The sequence below is a fragment of the Vanessa atalanta genome, chromosome 12, assembly GCF_905147765.1.
Source record: "Vanessa atalanta chromosome 12, ilVanAtal1.2, whole genome shotgun sequence".
Lineage (NCBI taxonomy): Eukaryota > Metazoa > Arthropoda > Insecta > Lepidoptera > Nymphalidae > Vanessa > Vanessa atalanta.
Genome location: NC_061882.1, coordinates 8,335,794 through 8,354,369, shown reverse-complemented (window position 1 = coordinate 8,354,369; position 18,576 = coordinate 8,335,794). Strand labels below are relative to the sequence as shown.

Here is an 18,576-nt window from a genome sequence, read left to right as displayed (position 1 = left end):
AATTTTTTATATCTATGTAATGTACGTTAGTAGTATGCTACTTTAGCAGTGTGCGTGTACTTAGAGGACAACAGTTGGCCACTATTTTACTCGACTTGTTCTCAGCTTTGACTGTTTATACAGACATATATTTATACATAAAACAACTTTAGCTGCAGTCATATTGTCTCATGTTTTTTTTTTATATTAGTATAATTTTATTGCGCGTGAAAGAAGCTCAACTTTTTAATGTACACTCGCACAGTCCCGCATATTTTTATATTGACAAGACTTGCCAAAAAATAAATAAAATTAAACAATGACTTTTATAAGTAAGTATTGTCTTTAAAATTCCAAAATCTGTCTACACGAACTTCGTGCCATGATAGTGGTATATTGCTGTCAATAAAGTCAAAAGCTAGTCAGCCTCGGCCAGGCTTGAAGCCAATATCGCCACGCAATTTCAGCGACTTCTAAACGTACAGACTTGACATTTCAAGAGGCTTTGAACGACATAAATGTTGCACACCATCGATCGTTGCCAGCGCTTTGAAAATTACTGTGAAAAATGATACTTGATCAGCGTATAACACTGACTAAGAGTATAATTAATATGAAAATATTTAAAAAGATTCTCAGAAGAACTTACTAGAAGGGGTTGCTTGTTAATTAGTAACATTGCAAGTACACGTGCAATATAATATTTTTACAGATAATACTGCTATTAGTACGTTCGGTAATTTATAACTTTTTTTTTATGTCACATTCATCTTACTTCACTAGACAGAAATGCTGGTTGAGAGATTTTTGTTGAAATGTTCAAAAAAACCTTATTTCCTTTGTCAGGAGTATGTTTTGCCGAACGCCTGACAGTCGTTGGCGTGTTTTGTGTGATTTATGTGGATACTTAAAGCGAAAAAATGTTATTATATTGCTACGTACGTTCTTTACTTAGGCTTAAGATTTTACTGAACAAGTAATTTACGTTATTTACTTCACATTTTTACATAATATTAAATTACAATTTTGGATGTTTTTCATTTACATTGAACAGACGATGATCAAATGAAATATTCATAAACGAATGTACTGTCGTCTTCACAAATAAAAAAAAAAAATTGTCCAGTGATTATGTCCAACCAACCACAAAATAATTTGTGTTACCAGAACAATTAATTAGAGTGCAAATTGGTAGAATTAAACGTCCCATTGTTCGCAAAAAAATTTATGATTAACATTGTTCACTTCATAAAAAAATCTCTATCGAATTTTTCAACCTCTCTCGATATAAAAAATCGTGACATTCTTTTGTAAGAATTAATATTGGCTCGGTGATGAGGGTCCAACGAATATGCTGCTTGTTTTTTTAACGTTATTAAAATTTATATTCAACACTTGCATTGTTCCTTTTTAATTTTCTGTTATTCTTTCATAGATATTTCAATTTTACTGTTTAATATTTATGAAAAGCATCTCTTAATAATCTTTGTAGAAGAATAAAGTTTGCAAAGTTTTTATTGAAGAATTGAGACTGAGAATTATGGAAACCGCCTGTAAGCTGAACCAGAATGCCGTCTATTTACAATTAATAAAAAAAAGAATATAATTTAATTAATTAATGCAATATTTCATTAAAATTGAAGCGCCTGCAGACGTTTAGTAGAATCACATACAATGCGACAAAAATTATTATATCGAAGTATTAATTGTAGTAAAATATATTGACCGTAAAAAAACAGCGTTCAGAAATTGCTGTCTGCGAACATTTGCCGCCATAGGCTAGCGAGAATACATGAATTATAACTAAGATGTTAAGAATTTAAATTGGATTATCGTTTGGTTAGAAAGGCAGACTTGCCTTTTAACACCTTACGAAATATTCTTATTTTTTTGCCTGAATCATAATTATAAGAATTGTATTATTTTTCCAAATTCTTATAATGTTGCTAAGCGTGCGATTTAAGCTATTTATATCTCTTTTCATTGACCAACTTCTCATTCTTCAAACCAAAAATAGCAAGACAAAGTGATATTTTGAATTAAAACAACTTATGCATGAATGATACAAAAAAGTAGTAACAACCTATTACGTCTCATTGCAGAGCAAAGAGCTCCTCTTGTGGACAAGGTTTGAAGTTTATTCGGTACAATTTTCTTTTCAATTCAAAAGTACTTATGTGGGATAAGTTCATAAGACACTTCTTCAATATTTTAGGCAGATTCCACCTTTCCACGTGCAAGTTTCTTTACCAAGTTATCTTCCACCGCCAATTACGACATGAATTATAAACAGAAATTAAGTACAAAAAATCTTAGCGGTGCTTGTCTGGATTTGAACCCGCAATATACGTATCAACTTATGTGTTGTGGACTTGTAACGTCAAGTCTCATGACCTGTAACATATTGTCAATTGGTCTGAGTGCAAGTTGGTACGTCCACACAATCGTGTGTTCGTTTTTATAAGATGCCCATGAAGAAAAATTATCTTCTTTTAATACAGGTTATTTTATGAAATCAAGTAAATACTCGTAAATTAGAAATTACATATTATACAATACATAAATTCAATATATACTCAACTACTCCATTACTATTTCCAAGTGTATATGCGAAAAATACTTTCTATATATACACTCATATATACACACAACAATTACGTACAAAAATACATACATCTATAAAAACTCCAAGATATCTTGTGTTATTAGTAAGAAAAGTACAAATATGTTTTATTGCACTAAAAATATAAAATAACAAACAGAGGTAAACTTTACAAAATTGTGTACGAAAGGCAGTCTTAAATAGCGATCTCCTTCAGGCGACCTTTGGGTAGAGGACTTGTACTAAAAGTTACGGTGAGGATGTGTACAAGAGTCCACATAAATTAATTAAAAAATGTATATATCCTTATTAGATTTCATTCTCGCTGCAAGTCAATGAATGATGATACCCTTATGTAAGTGTACATACAGGTAGGGCTTTGAAATTTGACTGTGTAGGTACCACCAAGCTGCACTATTTTGTATATCTGTGTTTCGTTTTTAAGGCTTAGTGAGATAGTTTGATTATAGTGACAATTTTAATTAGTTGCCGAAGAAAGACCACAGTGGCGTGCATTTGGAGAGGCCTATGTCCAGCAGTGGATGAATGCGGGATGATGTGTGTGTGTGTGTGACAATTTTAATATTAATTATCAGCGTTGACAGTTGGTCTATAATATAATAATATATATGATATATTATTATAGATATAAATCTAGGTTCAAATAAAATAAAAAATAAATCAACCTAACCGTATTATATTTTATGTATTTATAACAATAACAACGCATCTTTATTTCTGATATTCTGCCATTATCACATATCATGTCCACCATGGAGGATAACAACCAAGAACATTTTAAAGGCCCTTCTGATGATCCGACATTTATAATATAATATTATAAAGAGTTAAAATTTGTTTATTTGTATATATGTAATCTAAATAAAAACCAAATTTATATAAAAAAATAGTACACAGCAATATTACATAGAGAGTTCTATAGAGTATATCATACCATTTTCTTTGTTAATAAATGGAACCCATGTGAAGCCGCGCATGTCGCTAGTGACATGACTATAATATACGGAATGGTATTTTTTCTTACATTACCAATATTTATGGGCAGTACTTATCATCAGGTACCCTACATAAAAATAAATAAAATCTGTCAAGAAATGTTAGTCCTAACATGCATGATAGAACGTAATATACCAAAATTAAAAACATTTTTACTAAATATTACGTAATTAATTGTCACGCAAAGAAGTGATTACGAACCTAATGAAGTCATCGCACTTAATAATTGGCTAAGATGTAATTTTTGTTGATTCCTACTATGCATAGAAGTTAATAAGCTCTTCTGACGCTAATTACGTAAAAGGGGTCATGAGTGTCGCACGCAAGCAAGTTTTAATTGCGTTACTTCTCACCTAGTATGAGGCAGTACATTTTATCTACACACGTAAAACTGTAGCGACACCGTGTACATGTTTTTTTTTTTAATATTATTTATGCTGAGATCATACGACGAAGTCCAATGTGAGAAATTTAAGTTTATATTTGTTTAAAATCATTGCTGTATTGAGTGTGCATATATGGATGTGTTATTTTAAATAGAATATGTGCCATGGACGTATGATCATCTAGACGATATATAATAATAGTTTGAGTTTGTTTATTATTTACTTATAAGTTTCATTTATTAAATATCATGATCAAATTTAGTCTTAATTCCCACTTTACTTGGAGGCCTTTGTGCCCGCCCGGCCGGGTAGGTACCACTCATTCACCAATTATTTTACCGCCAAGCAGTAGTACTCAGTATTGTTGTGTTGCCTGTAAATTTCCCACTGCTGGGCTAAGGCCTCCTCTCCCTTTGAGGAAAAGGTTTAGAGCACATTCGACCACGCTGCTCCAATGCGGGTTGGTGGAATACACATGTGGCAGAAGTTAGTTAAGTTATTATATTTGTTTGTGGAAATTAAATGAAATAAATATTAACAGCCTCAAAATTCAAAAGTGCTTACATATATTAAATATTAATATAAATTACTGATTATTTAAAGACACCATATTATGTGGTTCGTTGTGTTGGTTTCAATATTGAATATAAATTACTTATAAATCATACGAATTGAATTCCAAAACATGAAATAAAAAGAATAAAAATACGTTTAATCACGTTACAACACTTTCCAAACACAATACTTATTTAGTTCGATACATCGATTAACAAGATTGTCGACGAAGACATTCTGTGTACTCGTTTTAAGTGATGCGATACTAATTAAATTACCTTAATTGCTTGTTAAGGAACTTAGTAACAGTTTTGTACGTAAGTAACTACCGTTACTCGTATAATCGCATTTAGTGTTTAATAATGTTCTAGCCAAATTACGGTCAATCTTGTAGATTAGCCATCTGAGAAGTTTTAAAGTGCAAATGTAAGTGCAGAGTGCAGGTTTATTTCCATTTTCTTACTCACAATAGTCCGATAGGGATAGAAAGAGATTAGGTTCAAAGCCAATTAATTTAACTGGTCTCCGAAGTACTAGACTGAAGATTGTCAATTTCTAAAATTCAGTTTAATATAGACGCAAAACTCAAAATATAATAGATAACTATTTTTCCCATTGTCATGAGTCGAAATCACAAGTCTGAAATATATTCTATTTAAACGTCCCTCACATTAATTCCCGTAATATGAGCCATTTCTTTTATATCAGATTATATAAAACGCAACTTGGCAGGATTTCCATCATATCGAGATTATCATTGTTATACATCACCATCAGTATTAAAGTAAAAGATTTAGACATATGTCACGATAGTCGCCCTCAATTCAATCGAAAAATAAAGCATTTTATTTGTGCTCAATTCTAATCATATGGTCTATCTTATTGGTTTTATTAATTATTATTTATTATATAATAGTTTAAAAATGTATTATATTTCTAATTTTTAATTATTATGCTTATGTTTAATTTATATTTTCAATAATTACATTGTGTAATATGATAATGCATGTCTCACCAGACTATCTGTAAGTAGTAGAACTTTTGCCTTGATAATTTTGAAATGTATTTTTTATTTTTTATTTTGGATGTGATATTGCATCTACTGTTGGTTGTCCTAATGAAAATAAAATAAAATATAATACGTTACAAAAATAACATTCAATTAAATAATAAGATTAAAGTAACATTTTGTAATTGACCCATTGCGTGCTAGCTTTTCACGCGACTCTTACAGGTTTTCTGCACCGTTAAGCATGAGATGCATTATAAACACATATTGAGCACTTGAAAATTTAGTAGTGCTTACCCGGGATTGTATCAGCAATTTTTTTTTATTCATTGTTCTAAACGCTTGGTATCTTGGCTTTACATTTATGAATAACTAGATTTTAGGCGTAAAATACTAACTTATGTCCTTCCTTGGAGTTTAATCTTGCTTCAAACCAAATTCAGCTCAATGGATTGGCCATGAAAGAGCAACAAACAATAACACTGACAGAGTTACTATCACATTTATAATGTAAGTATTGATTAAGGATAATGATTCTGTTTATCTAGTTTATAGATTTTGTATAAAATTTAAACTATTAATGTCCTAAAACAAACGACTATACCCTGTACAAGTTAGCTTTATCTTTTTGACAGATGCAATTTTTTCTGATCGACATTACTTTGCAATGACGAATATATTATTTTCTTACTTTAATGACTTTAAAAATTGTAACAATATTTAATAAAATACAAAAGTCCCTAAAGATTCAAGTGTTATCCGAATATTTTATGACTTTTTATTGCTTCAAAGTAAAATTTAAATAGAAACTTAGAAAATAATACTTATACAATGTTACATCGGTCGGACGGTAGGGACGCGAATGATAGGCGGTAACTGTTACAAATATCGATTGCAAAAAATAATTATTAAAGATCACTGTTAAGTTATTCTTACGAACGGGGGTCCTTTTGGTTGGAGTCTCTTTGGCTAGTGGTTGGGGTCTCTTTATCTGGTATAATGTTTTCGATTTCGTATTCGTTTTAGAAAAATAAGGCAAAAAACATTTGAATTCTAATTTGAATTACGCATTCCATCGTTTCATCGACTTTTTTATATGTTATATTTTCTATTTCCCATCACTAGCCCGTCTGTCAAAAAGATCAAGCTAACTTGGACAGGGTATAATATGTTTATAATATAATATTGTATAACTGTTTTATAAAGTCAACTTGATATTAAAACTGTGAGGTAAAATTTAGTACACTGTTATGAAAACAATAAACAACAGTAAATAATATAAAATTCTCGCATATTTTGTTACGAAAACACCCAAGGCACTGAAGTAATGCGAATTTTAATAGAAACGATACGTAACGGGTAGCTTTTTAAATAGACGATATTGTACTTGTTTTGAAAAATCTAACAAATCTTGTTTTTAAATTTATATTCTTGTATTTAAATGTATAACAGCAGGAAGTACTAATATTTTTAATACGATGATGTCCTCCTGACGGATTTCGACCGTTGTCTATTCTCAAGCGAGACTAGACATATGCGATTTGACAAAAACGCAGTTTATCTGTGTGTGCAAACACATGTTCTCTCTCTATTCCTTCACTTCCGTAATCCGATGGGAGGGCAAATCCGGCACGACTGTAAAGATGTCAAGAGGACCAACAGCTTTACGCGCTTTCCGAGTTACGAGAGCTTAAACACTGCGAACTTCCAAACTCAGTGATGCTGCTGAGAATTTCTTAACAGAAAAACTTGATAACGCTTTTGTTGCTCTGACTCGGGGATCGAACTCAGGACTTTGGAACCTGAAGTAACGAAAGCGAGCCACTAGATCAACGAAGCAGTTATATAATATATAAATATTGTAACTTAAAAGTAATGTACATTATATTGTATACTCTGAAGATCTAATTAATTTAAAAATATATTACCAAGTTACATGTTTGCTTATATATGTTAGTAAGTACACTAATTACTAAAATGCAGTTATTATATAAATATAAATAAATATATCAATATTGGACAACATCACATACATCACTCTAATACCAATGTAAGTAGCTAGAGCACTTGTGTTATGGAAAATCAGAAGTAATAACGGTACCAAAAACACACCCAAGACAACATGGAAAACTAATGAACTTTTTCTACATCGACTCGGCCGGGAATCGAACCCGGGACCTCGGAGTGGCGTACCCATGAAAACCGGTGTACACACTACTTCACCTCGGTCGTCATATTTAATTAATATAACTCCACTCAACACATATTTACCCCCAAACAGTAATACTTAGTTTTGTTGTGTTCCACTTTGAAGGATGAGTGAGTGAAAGTAACCGTAGGTACAAGGGACATATCTTTTAGTTCTCAAAGTTGGTAGTGCATTGGCGATGTATAGAATTAATCAAAAATCCAAAATCTAAGGGTAGTGGTAGCCGCTTATCATCAGGTGGACCATTTTCAGTTATAAAATATATATATTTAAGTTTTCCAATTGTATACCTAAGGGTACCGAGGATATTATTTTGGACTGCTTGACTTTAGCCGTCTGATAACTGTCTAGTACGAAATACTCTGAGTTCAGTTGTTTTGGATAATTTCCGATATACTCGAAAATAAGTTCCTGTCGGTGTGTTTGAAAGTTCTCCGACTAACATAGAACTAATACACACGTAAGTATAAAAAATAGAAAACGTGGAAATTAATTGTTTAGGTTCTTAAGTGTGTGAGAAACAAATCCATGTTTAATCCATAAGCCAATTTACTTCTACATAAGGTCAAAAATTAAGGTTCCCACTTATGAAAAATATTTAGCATTTCTATCTTTATATAAAGAAAAAAAAAGAAGATAATTTTTGGCATTCATGGCAAAGCGGGACGGGTCCAGATTAGGTGAAAAATCATCTTTGCCCTATAAGGAGAGTCCTGCCGAGTTACGAGTGGAGCACAGCACGGGAAGAGCCGCGGCGTATCCTCTCTGATCTATGCTGAAGACGGTCATCGTATTAGTTTTAGTGAATGCAAATCCCGATCCACATAACCCGATTGCACCCCCGACGTACACGGGTAACTTCCTGGTTTCCACGTAGTGAAATGGTAGGCGTTCCAGACTAAATATTAACTAAATTTATAATATAAATTTACAAATAGCTTTTGGTTTTATAATCTTTGGAGTCCTGGAATGGAAATGAAATGTTTTGTGTCAACATTGTTAGGAAACTGCTACATAAACAACTTACTAATTTCATTTCTGTCAGAGCGAGTTAGAGTTTTTGAAGCGAATATTCGTAATCACTATATACTGTAAATGAAAAGCAAAATGGAGTTTATTTTCAGAATCATGAACTCAATTTATCTAAATTTATTGATGAAATACATTATATAGGATAGTCTTATTATATTCTATGATATTTATATTAATTAATACTAATTAAATAAGATGCGATTAAAAGTAGTAGCAATCGTTATGATTACCTAGTGGTCGAAGTTTGATCATTAAATTTGAATATATAGGAAAAAGTTTATTATAAATTTGCATAATTATATGATTTCCACACATTTAGAAATCAGTAGCTTCTAAGAAGGCGATTCGATATACGATAAGTGATTGAAAATTGAGGATATTTTCAAAACGCGTCACGTTTAGACACGTGTCTAACAATTTTGAAAGTGGAGTGAAACAGTTAGATATATACTCAACGGCAACGATACAAAGGGATAGAACATAATAGTCGCGCATGTTCGCGTCATAGATATATGCCCCAGACACGAATTGTGCTGTAGTTTTTTTAAGAAGTTTTACTTCTATTACATATATGGGTCTAAACGCGAAAACACTGATAAGTAAAATGTACTGAACTATTTTTTCTGTAGTATTTATATAAAGATAATGTTATTTAATAAAATACCAATATAAATAACAATGATTATTATTTATAATTAAAGACTTTATATATATAAGAACTAATTCAAAAGTCGACATCAACTTTAAAAGTCAATGGAATAGCCCAGTTATTTTTACACTAGATTAATTTTAATTTATCATTTTAAATTTCGAGCATGAATAGTATCCCTTTATTTTTTATATTTTACTATCCGAATTAAGTATCAAATTTCTTTATTGCTGAATATATTCTGTTAAATCCTGACGCAGCATTTATCGACACATTTTCGGTTGTTCACGGATACATTTGAAATTCTTTTTTATGCGTAGCTCCATTTTTATTGCAGGCTAGCTGTGTTAGATTTCGATCGCGTGAACGTTAAATATGAAGATATAGTTTTTTAACTCACCCCAGGGAATGAACCATACATTTCTCTGAATAAAATGTATCGTATATTTTGGCTAAGGATTTAACAATCGCTAAACCGGTTTGCTCATGATTTATGACTTGTTGAAATGTAAACTATTATTGGTTTTGTGCAAGCTCGTCTTGGTAGGTACCACTCACTCATCAGATATTCTACCGCCAAACGGCTACACTTAGATCACTTAGATCACAATGAGTCAGTGGAGCTACAGGCACAAGGGACATAACATCTTAACTCCCAAGGCGCTTGGTGTGATGTAAGGAATGGTTATTATTTCGTGCAACGCAATCTATGGTAACCACTTACCATCGGGTGACCCATTTGAGAGTCCACCTAGATAATACATAAGGAAGAAAAGTGTTGGGCATTCTGAATAAAGTTTTCAAAAACCTATAAGACCTTGACTTAAGTCGTCCGTCGACTGTATGGTACGACTTACTATGAAAACAGATGTGTTGCATAAGTTCCTATATATTGTAGATTAAGTTCCAGTCGGTGTGTTTGAAAGTTTTTACATTAACACAGACTTAGTACACATACGCTAAAAAACTGAAAACGTTTATTTTTTTTTAAATCACTCGATAAGGTTCTTAAGTTTGTGACAAAAGAATCGAAGTTTAATCCATAAACCGATTGACCTCTACATGAGGTCAAAATTAAGATTCCCATTTGTGAAATACTTATTCTTTATTGGAAATCCCAATCTACTTATATTGGTTTTAATAATGGAAAATATTTAGCATTTCTATCATTATATATAGAAAGACAGAAAATCTTTATTCGAAACAAACATTATTATACTGGATACATGAGAATTACAGTATTTTTTTTTTAATTTTGCACATTTCTTATGTATTTTATTTTATTTTGTATTAGTTAGATGTTCAACGTCTTATTCCGATACAATAATTTAAAGTTTATATTTACATGTCATCATTTACAATGTATACCAGTCAATAACATCCATTAAAATAAATCTTGGATTCGGATTCTTCGGGTTCTTTTACGGAATTGTAGTTACAATAATTCTAGAATTATAGGAAATTTATATCGTTATATCGATTAATATATAAATATACATTTATATAACGATATAAAATATATAACATAAAATAAGATTAATGTTTAATGCATTGATTTAAAGGTCTCTGAAACACTAGTTATACCCTAAGAAATATTCTTAATTTTTTTTTAATAAGAGGAAAACTAAGGATGTTGTATTTGATTTAAAAACGTATTAGAACATTTTAAAAGGTAAATTGGAAAGCATAAGTATTATAATAAATATAGGTTGATTGCGGAAGTGGCCGAAGCGATTTCAAGTCCGACCAGTACTTACATTTCATATCTTACCGGAAATGAACTCTAAATTATTCTATGTAAGAACGTTACTCCGTGTGAAAACTTTTAAAATACATTTTTAATTTATATCATAAATGTGTGAGTGTCCTTTTCAAAGAATACAATTATTAAATTATATTTTTGACTGACCTAAAACATTCTAATGATTGATGCTTTTTTTTTGCTTTAATAATTGAAACTTGTTATTAAAAAGTTTTAAAAATAGTCCGTAAGATACCTACGTATATTTAAAAAAGAAAGCAACTCGAATATATTTAGAACACAATGATTAAATCTAATTTATATGATTATTTGGTTTTGAAATTTTCCTTTTTTATATCAAGTATAGAGGGCTACAATGTGTTTGATACACAGGGATACACAGGGATACAATGTAAGTAGACACATCTGTCGCTGAAAGTTGGCGCTATATGTAATTGAATATACCCTTCCCCACACCGCAATTGCGTTGCCGAAAATTTAAGATAGACTTACATAATTATGCGTATCCGTTTATCCCTTGTGACTAAACTTAAACTAATTAATTTACCCTTCGTTTTGGAACACACCACGAAAAAAGTATTAACGTTTATAAAGGATCATTTAAATAACTAATCAGAGAATGAAATACCATTCCAACCAAAGCCTACGCCAAGTAGGTAGGGTTTTGACGTGCTTACATTAAACCCAATACCATAGTATCAGGTGTATTCGATTTTGGGATATTTTTGGATTGAAAAACGAACAATTGTTTTTTATACCTATGTACCTTATGTGAGATAACATCTATAACATATCTGACAATTCACCTGGACAATAAGCAGCAACTAGGCTAAGGCCTAACTAAGCTGTTTCCCTTTTTGAGGAGAAGATTAGGAGCATATTCCACTTCGCTGCTCCAGTGCGAGTTGGTGGATTCACATGTGGCAGAATTTCGTTGAAATGAGACACATGCAGGTTTCCTCACGATATTTTTCCTTCACCACCGAGCACGAGGTGAATAAACACAAATTAAGCACTTGAAAATTCAGTGGTGCATCATTAGGGTTGAACTCCCAATCATCGGTTAAGATGTACGCTTTACAACCACTGGGCTGTCTTGGCTTATCAATAGGGAACAAGCAAGCAAGCAATAAGCAACATTAACTATTATGTACTCAGAAAAAGAACTGGTACCGACGGCCAGCACTAGCACCACGCCCGATCATTAGATTGGTCCGTTTCACGATATCACTCTCGCAGGTTACGGAAAGCGAAAGGAAATATGAACTCACACCAGACATACGGAAATTCATTTATATACAGACTATGTCCATGTACTTAGTAATACTTGGTGGAAGGGCTTTGTGCAAGCCCATCCGGGTAGGTACCACCCACTTATCACATATTTTACAGCCAAACAACAATACTCAGTATTGTTGTGTTCCGGTTTAAAGGATGAGTGAGCCAGTGTATAACAGGCACAAGGGACATAACATCTTAGTTTCCAAAGTTGGTGACGCATTGGCGATGTAAGAAATGGTTAATGTTTCTTACAGCGCCATTGTCTATGGGCGGTTGTTACCACTTATTATCAGATGGCCCCGATGAATCCGAATCCAAACTATAACATATACATGTCCCAATATCAATTGGAACAGAAATATATTGGTCTGAGAATTTAAGTTAACAATGTTGTTTCAGTAAAAGAGAATACGCTCCTCTTACCGCGCCACATTAGCCGTATTTAGTAGTTAAACTCAAGAATTTAGTTTCGAATTATTTTAACTAAGTTGTAAAAGTAATTCACTAGATGTGGGGCATTTCGAATTAACGGATATCCGTTGGAATTTTTGTTTTATTTTTCACTTTTAGAACTCGTATTTAGTTCGTAATCCACTTGAGAGATGTCTTAAACTGAGTGCGACCTAGTTTTAAAATTAGGAAGCATATAACACATAGACATTTCTGTTTTTCGCATCTAAAATGAATCGGTGTTGATATTCGGCCGAAGAAGTGATTAAAAAATAATCAATTGAAAAATATATTATATAAGTCTTTCAATTTTAACCTTTACTTATAACATTTAATATTTATTGTCTGTACGTCTGAGGAGTTTTTTAGTGAAATCCTGCTTCACTTTTTCCTAGCGAAATCCTAATAGAACTTTATATCCCGGAAAATAAAAAATTGTCAAGTACGGAACACAAAACAGCAAAAAAATATCCAACATCCTTATATAATATTTCTCTCATGTATCGTTTTTCTTAAAGGTATTTTATATTTTTTCTTGAAATGTTTAAAGAAAATAAAAGGTTTTAATGAAGTAACACAATATTTTATTATAGCTTAAAATTTGCTTTTAATTTCGTTGATATTTCATTTTGATAATTTCGTAATAAATTTTATAAAAGGTAAAATAAAACCTAGAATTATAAAATAAATCAAAGTAAACTTTACGTTTTTTATATTACCGTTTTTCTTCCATTACAATATAAGCTTAAAACGTATAAAGTCGTAAAAGTTATTAAATTATTAAAATGCGTAATGATTAAAATACTTATTTCACGTTTTTGCAAACGTAAATAAAATTATATTAAAAATCATAATTTTGTAGCGAGAAAACGTTTAATGGTCTTAATTACAATTTTAATTACCGGACGAATTTATCCAGAAATTAACCAGCGCCAAGACTCGTGAGACCACAGCGAATTTGTTTTTCATTTTACAGCTGTAAATGTTACTATCACATTTATTTAAATTTTTTACGAGTTATTTAAAATATATGTTTTGTGAAATTAATTCCTAAATTAATAATTAACGAATTAATGTGAGTTCTTATTAAAAAGTAGATTATTATAATTATGTCAAAAGAAATATTATGTTTTTGAAAAAACGTTCTAATTTCAAAACATTTACCGAGGCCAGTTTTGTTTTTAAATATTATTGGCAAACATGACAAAGAAACGTGCAGTGTTTTTTTCACGACGTTCACTTTCGACGAAAGCATAGATAAAAATTAAACTCTTGAAAAACAGCTTGTCACTAACAGAATAATAGGTTATTGAAAACAAGCCAAGAAAAAAGATTAATCACGTCTCTCTGAACCAGACTTTGTAATTTTCGAAGCAACAGTCCGCGAGGCCGAAGTTTTTAAAACTCGTACTCAGCTCATTGGTGTAAGTTTTAATAATATTGGATTTTGTCGAGAGCGCGAACATTGCACCGCTAAGTGGAGGGATGCTATATAATTTTCTTATATAATAAAAGATGTAAGATGGCAACGCCCTATGTTATTAGCTTTTATTGCAGAACATGCTGTAGATACACTTTGGGTTTGTTAATAAAATTTTGCGTTTATTCAAAATCCTTTTTAGCCATTCAATTTCTTAGTTAAACATTTTGGTTTTTAATAAAACACACGAACTAAACTTGCGATAAATTTTATCTCTTTTTTTTCTTGACAATATTAATATATACGTTCATCAGCTTGTTTTTTCTTGTGATCAAACAAAACATTTAAACATATAATTTTAATTAAAATAGACCAGAAATAAATTGAACCAATCACATTTATTTATCCTGAGAGAATTATGTATTGATGTTTCGACGATGTCAATTACAGCGGCATACAAACGTGTGTTCTATTTTTAAATAATGTTTTATAGATTTATTCAATTAATAGCCAACGAGACTTTATTTAACATGTGATTGTACGTAAATTTTATGACTTATACACTTTACTTACTGGCCTTCGGAGCTTGTGAGAATTCGTATATTTGTTATAATCTATACAAAACCAAGTAAAATATTTATATTGATGAGTCCGAGCACTAAAGCATTGGCGCATTAAAATTTGCATCTAAATGTTTCCAAAAGTAGAGATTAAATTATACTTAAATATTATCCGGCAGCCCAGCAGTTTGGCTTAGTCGCATCTACGAACTTTTAGCATTTATGAAAAGTTCGCCCATCAAACTTTGTTATCAGTCGTGGTTATTATTATCGAAATTTAGAATATATAAGAGTTGAATACTTATAAGTACTTAAAATTGTAATAAAAACTTTATGCCTTTAACTATCAGAGTATCTTTTTTCATCGGCACAGATTTTTCTACAATCCGCGTGGATTAAACCTAATATTTACGTAATTTCATATTTACAGCAACCTATAATTTTGATTATAGTATACTTATTGAAATTTTCATAGAGAATATTATTATTTGGTTAAGAGAAATGTGTAGTTTCGGGTAAAAGTTTATTTTGTTTAAATTAAATAAAATAACAGCCAGCAAGTGGCCCACTTCAGGCCAAATAACTCAGATATACGTGAGGCTGATTACATCTGACAACAGATTTACATCTGAAACAGGATTCTTATCAAATTGTTTTCACCATAACCTCAAGTTGTGTGATTCCATAAACACAGATTGAAAATATGAAAACTCACTTGTGTTTCACTGAGTTTCACCCCGCTATCTTTAATTAAGATTCACGAGTTTTAGCCGACTCGGTTTAAAAAGTGAAGGTGTCCATCTAATTAGGACAAAGTATAAAAAATAAATCTACATTTAATATCATTATTCATGATCCGGCTCCGATATTTATTCTAAGTTAATAATTGCTGCACTACTCAGTGATTACCGAAATGTTGGCAATAAGCCATAAGGCATGGTGCCAATATTTTGAGACCTGTTGAGTTTCTCATATGAAATGTAAACTTCATCACCATGAATGCCAATTAAAATGCCTTAGGAAACCACGAATTAACCGTAAAATGAACACAAAGGTTTCATAGCTTTCGTGTACCTTCACAATATACCATTGATCAGTAATTTGTAAGCTAATTTAAAATTTAAAACGGCTAAATAATACCATATATTTCTGATTAAGTATTTTGCATCCAAGTTTAATTTCGTAACATTAACACTTACCTGGACGTGATAAGGTGCGACTTTTTCCTCTCCTTTTATTTCAACGTTGATGTGAAGTCTGATAGCTCCGGATACAGCGGATTTGTCTGTCCTTTTCTCCAAGTTGTACCAGACATCCATTTCACCGGATAATGTTCGAACCTAACGCAAAAATGCACAGTTTCATTTGTTTTTCATAAGATTATCTGGAAATACTATCCAGATTGCTATGTGGAACGATATACCGATTTAAATGGTACAGCCTTGTAGAAATATCATAAATGGATATAGTATCGGTACCAGTTATGTCAGTCATACACCAAACGTGACATGACACATATGCAAAACGAACAACAGGAACAGCAATCTCTCCTGTCATTTTTTATAAATACAGGCGACACGAGAGACATGCTACACCCGCATAGTGTTTTCTAAAAAAAAAACACATTTTGCATATGCATTGCATATTTTGTTACATAACAAAAAAGAAAAATCCTTGTCTGATATACTACGTGTAACATATAAAATGCAGTTTTAATAAATGTGAACCAAAGTAGTAAAAACATTTTTCTTTCAAGTTTGTTCAAACTATTGGCGTCTTAAATGCTTACCTCAATTATGGTCTGACCCAAGAAATCATCAGATTCTCTTGTCAATTTTTGGCGAAGTTTTGATTTCAAGTCATTGTCTTCATCCCAAACTCTTACTTTTATCCGATCCGAGGAATTGTGGCATTCGCTAAAAAAGACCGGCTATTTTAGAAAAGCGACATCGATAACTTCAACTGCTATGGTAATATTCTTTTATAAAAACTACTCTTTTATATAAAATAATATTTTTTAAAATGATATACTAACAAGTAAAACTTCTCATTCCAAACTGGGTTTAGTTCTTGAGGCATGGTTCTGGTTCTCTTCTTAACTTTGCTTACTTGGACGGTTACGTACGGATCCGAGGTTCCACTTTTATCTTTGGCTATCAGCCCTTGAGCGCAGATAACTGTCCATGAAAAACTAATTTTAGTATTATATTCAAAAACTTAAAATTGTACACAAAAACATTTAAATATTAGTCAATTTCTTACATCACTATTACCTCTTACAATTTGAATTGTATAACCCTTTATATCTTTACAATTAGCAAAAATATCAAAGCTGTTGGCATAGGCAACACAATTTTCAGGCTCTTACATAAAACAATATAAATATACGCAAATTAATGACACTGGATTATAATCTGCGCTTTATCTTTTATCAATTATGAGATGAGATTTGCAATTCAATTACGCCAATATACATATAATATTTCCTAGCAAAATTACTTACCTTATTACCGGAACGATGGTAATATTACGGCAAACGGCGATGGCTAAATGCTGGTATCCTGTTGTACTGTTCGATACGCGTAAAGAGGACACTAGCAACAAATCTACCAAAATGTTGTCTATGTAAATATGCCCAAATTCGAGTCTAAAACAACTTGAACATAGCGACTACATTCGCAAATTCTAATGCAAATTTGGTCAAGTAAAATTCAAAATATGAATAAATTATATGCACGGGGATGAAATCTAAAGTGGAATTTTCACGAATCGAAAGTTGTTTAGAAGAGATAGCAGAAGGAAGAAGAGAAAAGGTATTTTTTTCTTACAGGCTTCGTATCCTGCATGCTTTCGTCGCTAAAATTAAATGCATTCACCTATTTTGGTACAAATCTACAAGGGAATAAATTATTGATATTTTGGTGTGAATCCACCAACCAATACTATCGTCCGCATAACAGTGTCGGGTCTGGAAGTGAGTAATAGTAATAAATTATTAGTAACATGTGATTCATGCAACCGTGTCAATTTAAATATATGTTACCAAATTATGGTTTGCAGTCATGATCAAATTGAATGTGAATATTTTGAGTGTAGGAAATACCATAAAATTTGTGTGTGCATAATATTATTGTTTTTATTGTAGCTATAATTAAATATCATTTGTGTCAGATTCGTGGAATTTCCTTGTGTTAATGGTTGTTTAAAGCTATATTTTATCAAGAGAATTAGTGAGTTGAGGCGGTGCACTAACGACCGTGAATGGACTGGGTTAGTAGGTAGGTAAAGTAAGGTTGCAGAGAGAGTTTTGATATTTGCTAAAATTTTTATATTCTGTGGTTGTGGTCACATACTTGTAGTATTATTAAATTTGAGCAAACATCAAAAAAGTGGTATAGAGAAATTAGGCGAAGTCATTTCTAATAGAATCAAATTTGCGAGCGCGCGGTCTGTATCCGCAAAAGACCACTGCAAACCTGTGATGGCGATTTTGCAGGACCATTTTGAAGTCCCTTCAATAGTGATTTGCTCAGCCTGATCGAGGCTGTCTATGTGAGTGTCGGGGTCGACGTTAAAAGTCCGCCTGGCCGCCACATGAAACGAAAGACACGAAACAATTTAGTGTCGTGTTTGTATTGTGTTTCTGTGATGTCCTTGACCGGTTC

The 18,576-nt window shown here is 31.7% G+C and overlaps 1 protein-coding gene across 7 annotated transcripts in view; it reads right to left on the bottom strand.

Annotated features, from left to right (window-relative positions):
* Positions 1-18,576, bottom strand: part of LOC125067936 (protein unc-13 homolog A) — a 57,789-nt gene that overhangs the window by 26,125 nt on the left and 13,088 nt on the right. For 4 of the 7 annotated variants that reach the window (XM_047676834.1, XM_047676837.1, XM_047676836.1 and 1 more), the window contains 3 exons: positions 16,947-17,088; positions 16,701-16,827; positions 16,111-16,251 (listed from right to left, as the gene is read on the bottom strand). In XM_047676834.1, the coding sequence (XP_047532790.1) occupies positions 16,111-16,251; positions 16,701-16,827; positions 16,947-17,088 (410 nt within the window). Of the gene's footprint in view, positions 1-16,110; positions 16,252-16,700; positions 16,828-16,946; positions 17,089-18,387; positions 18,495-18,576 lie in introns of all 7 variants that reach the window. The other 3 variants (XM_047676835.1, XM_047676838.1, XM_047676840.1) reach the window with 1 other exon arrangement.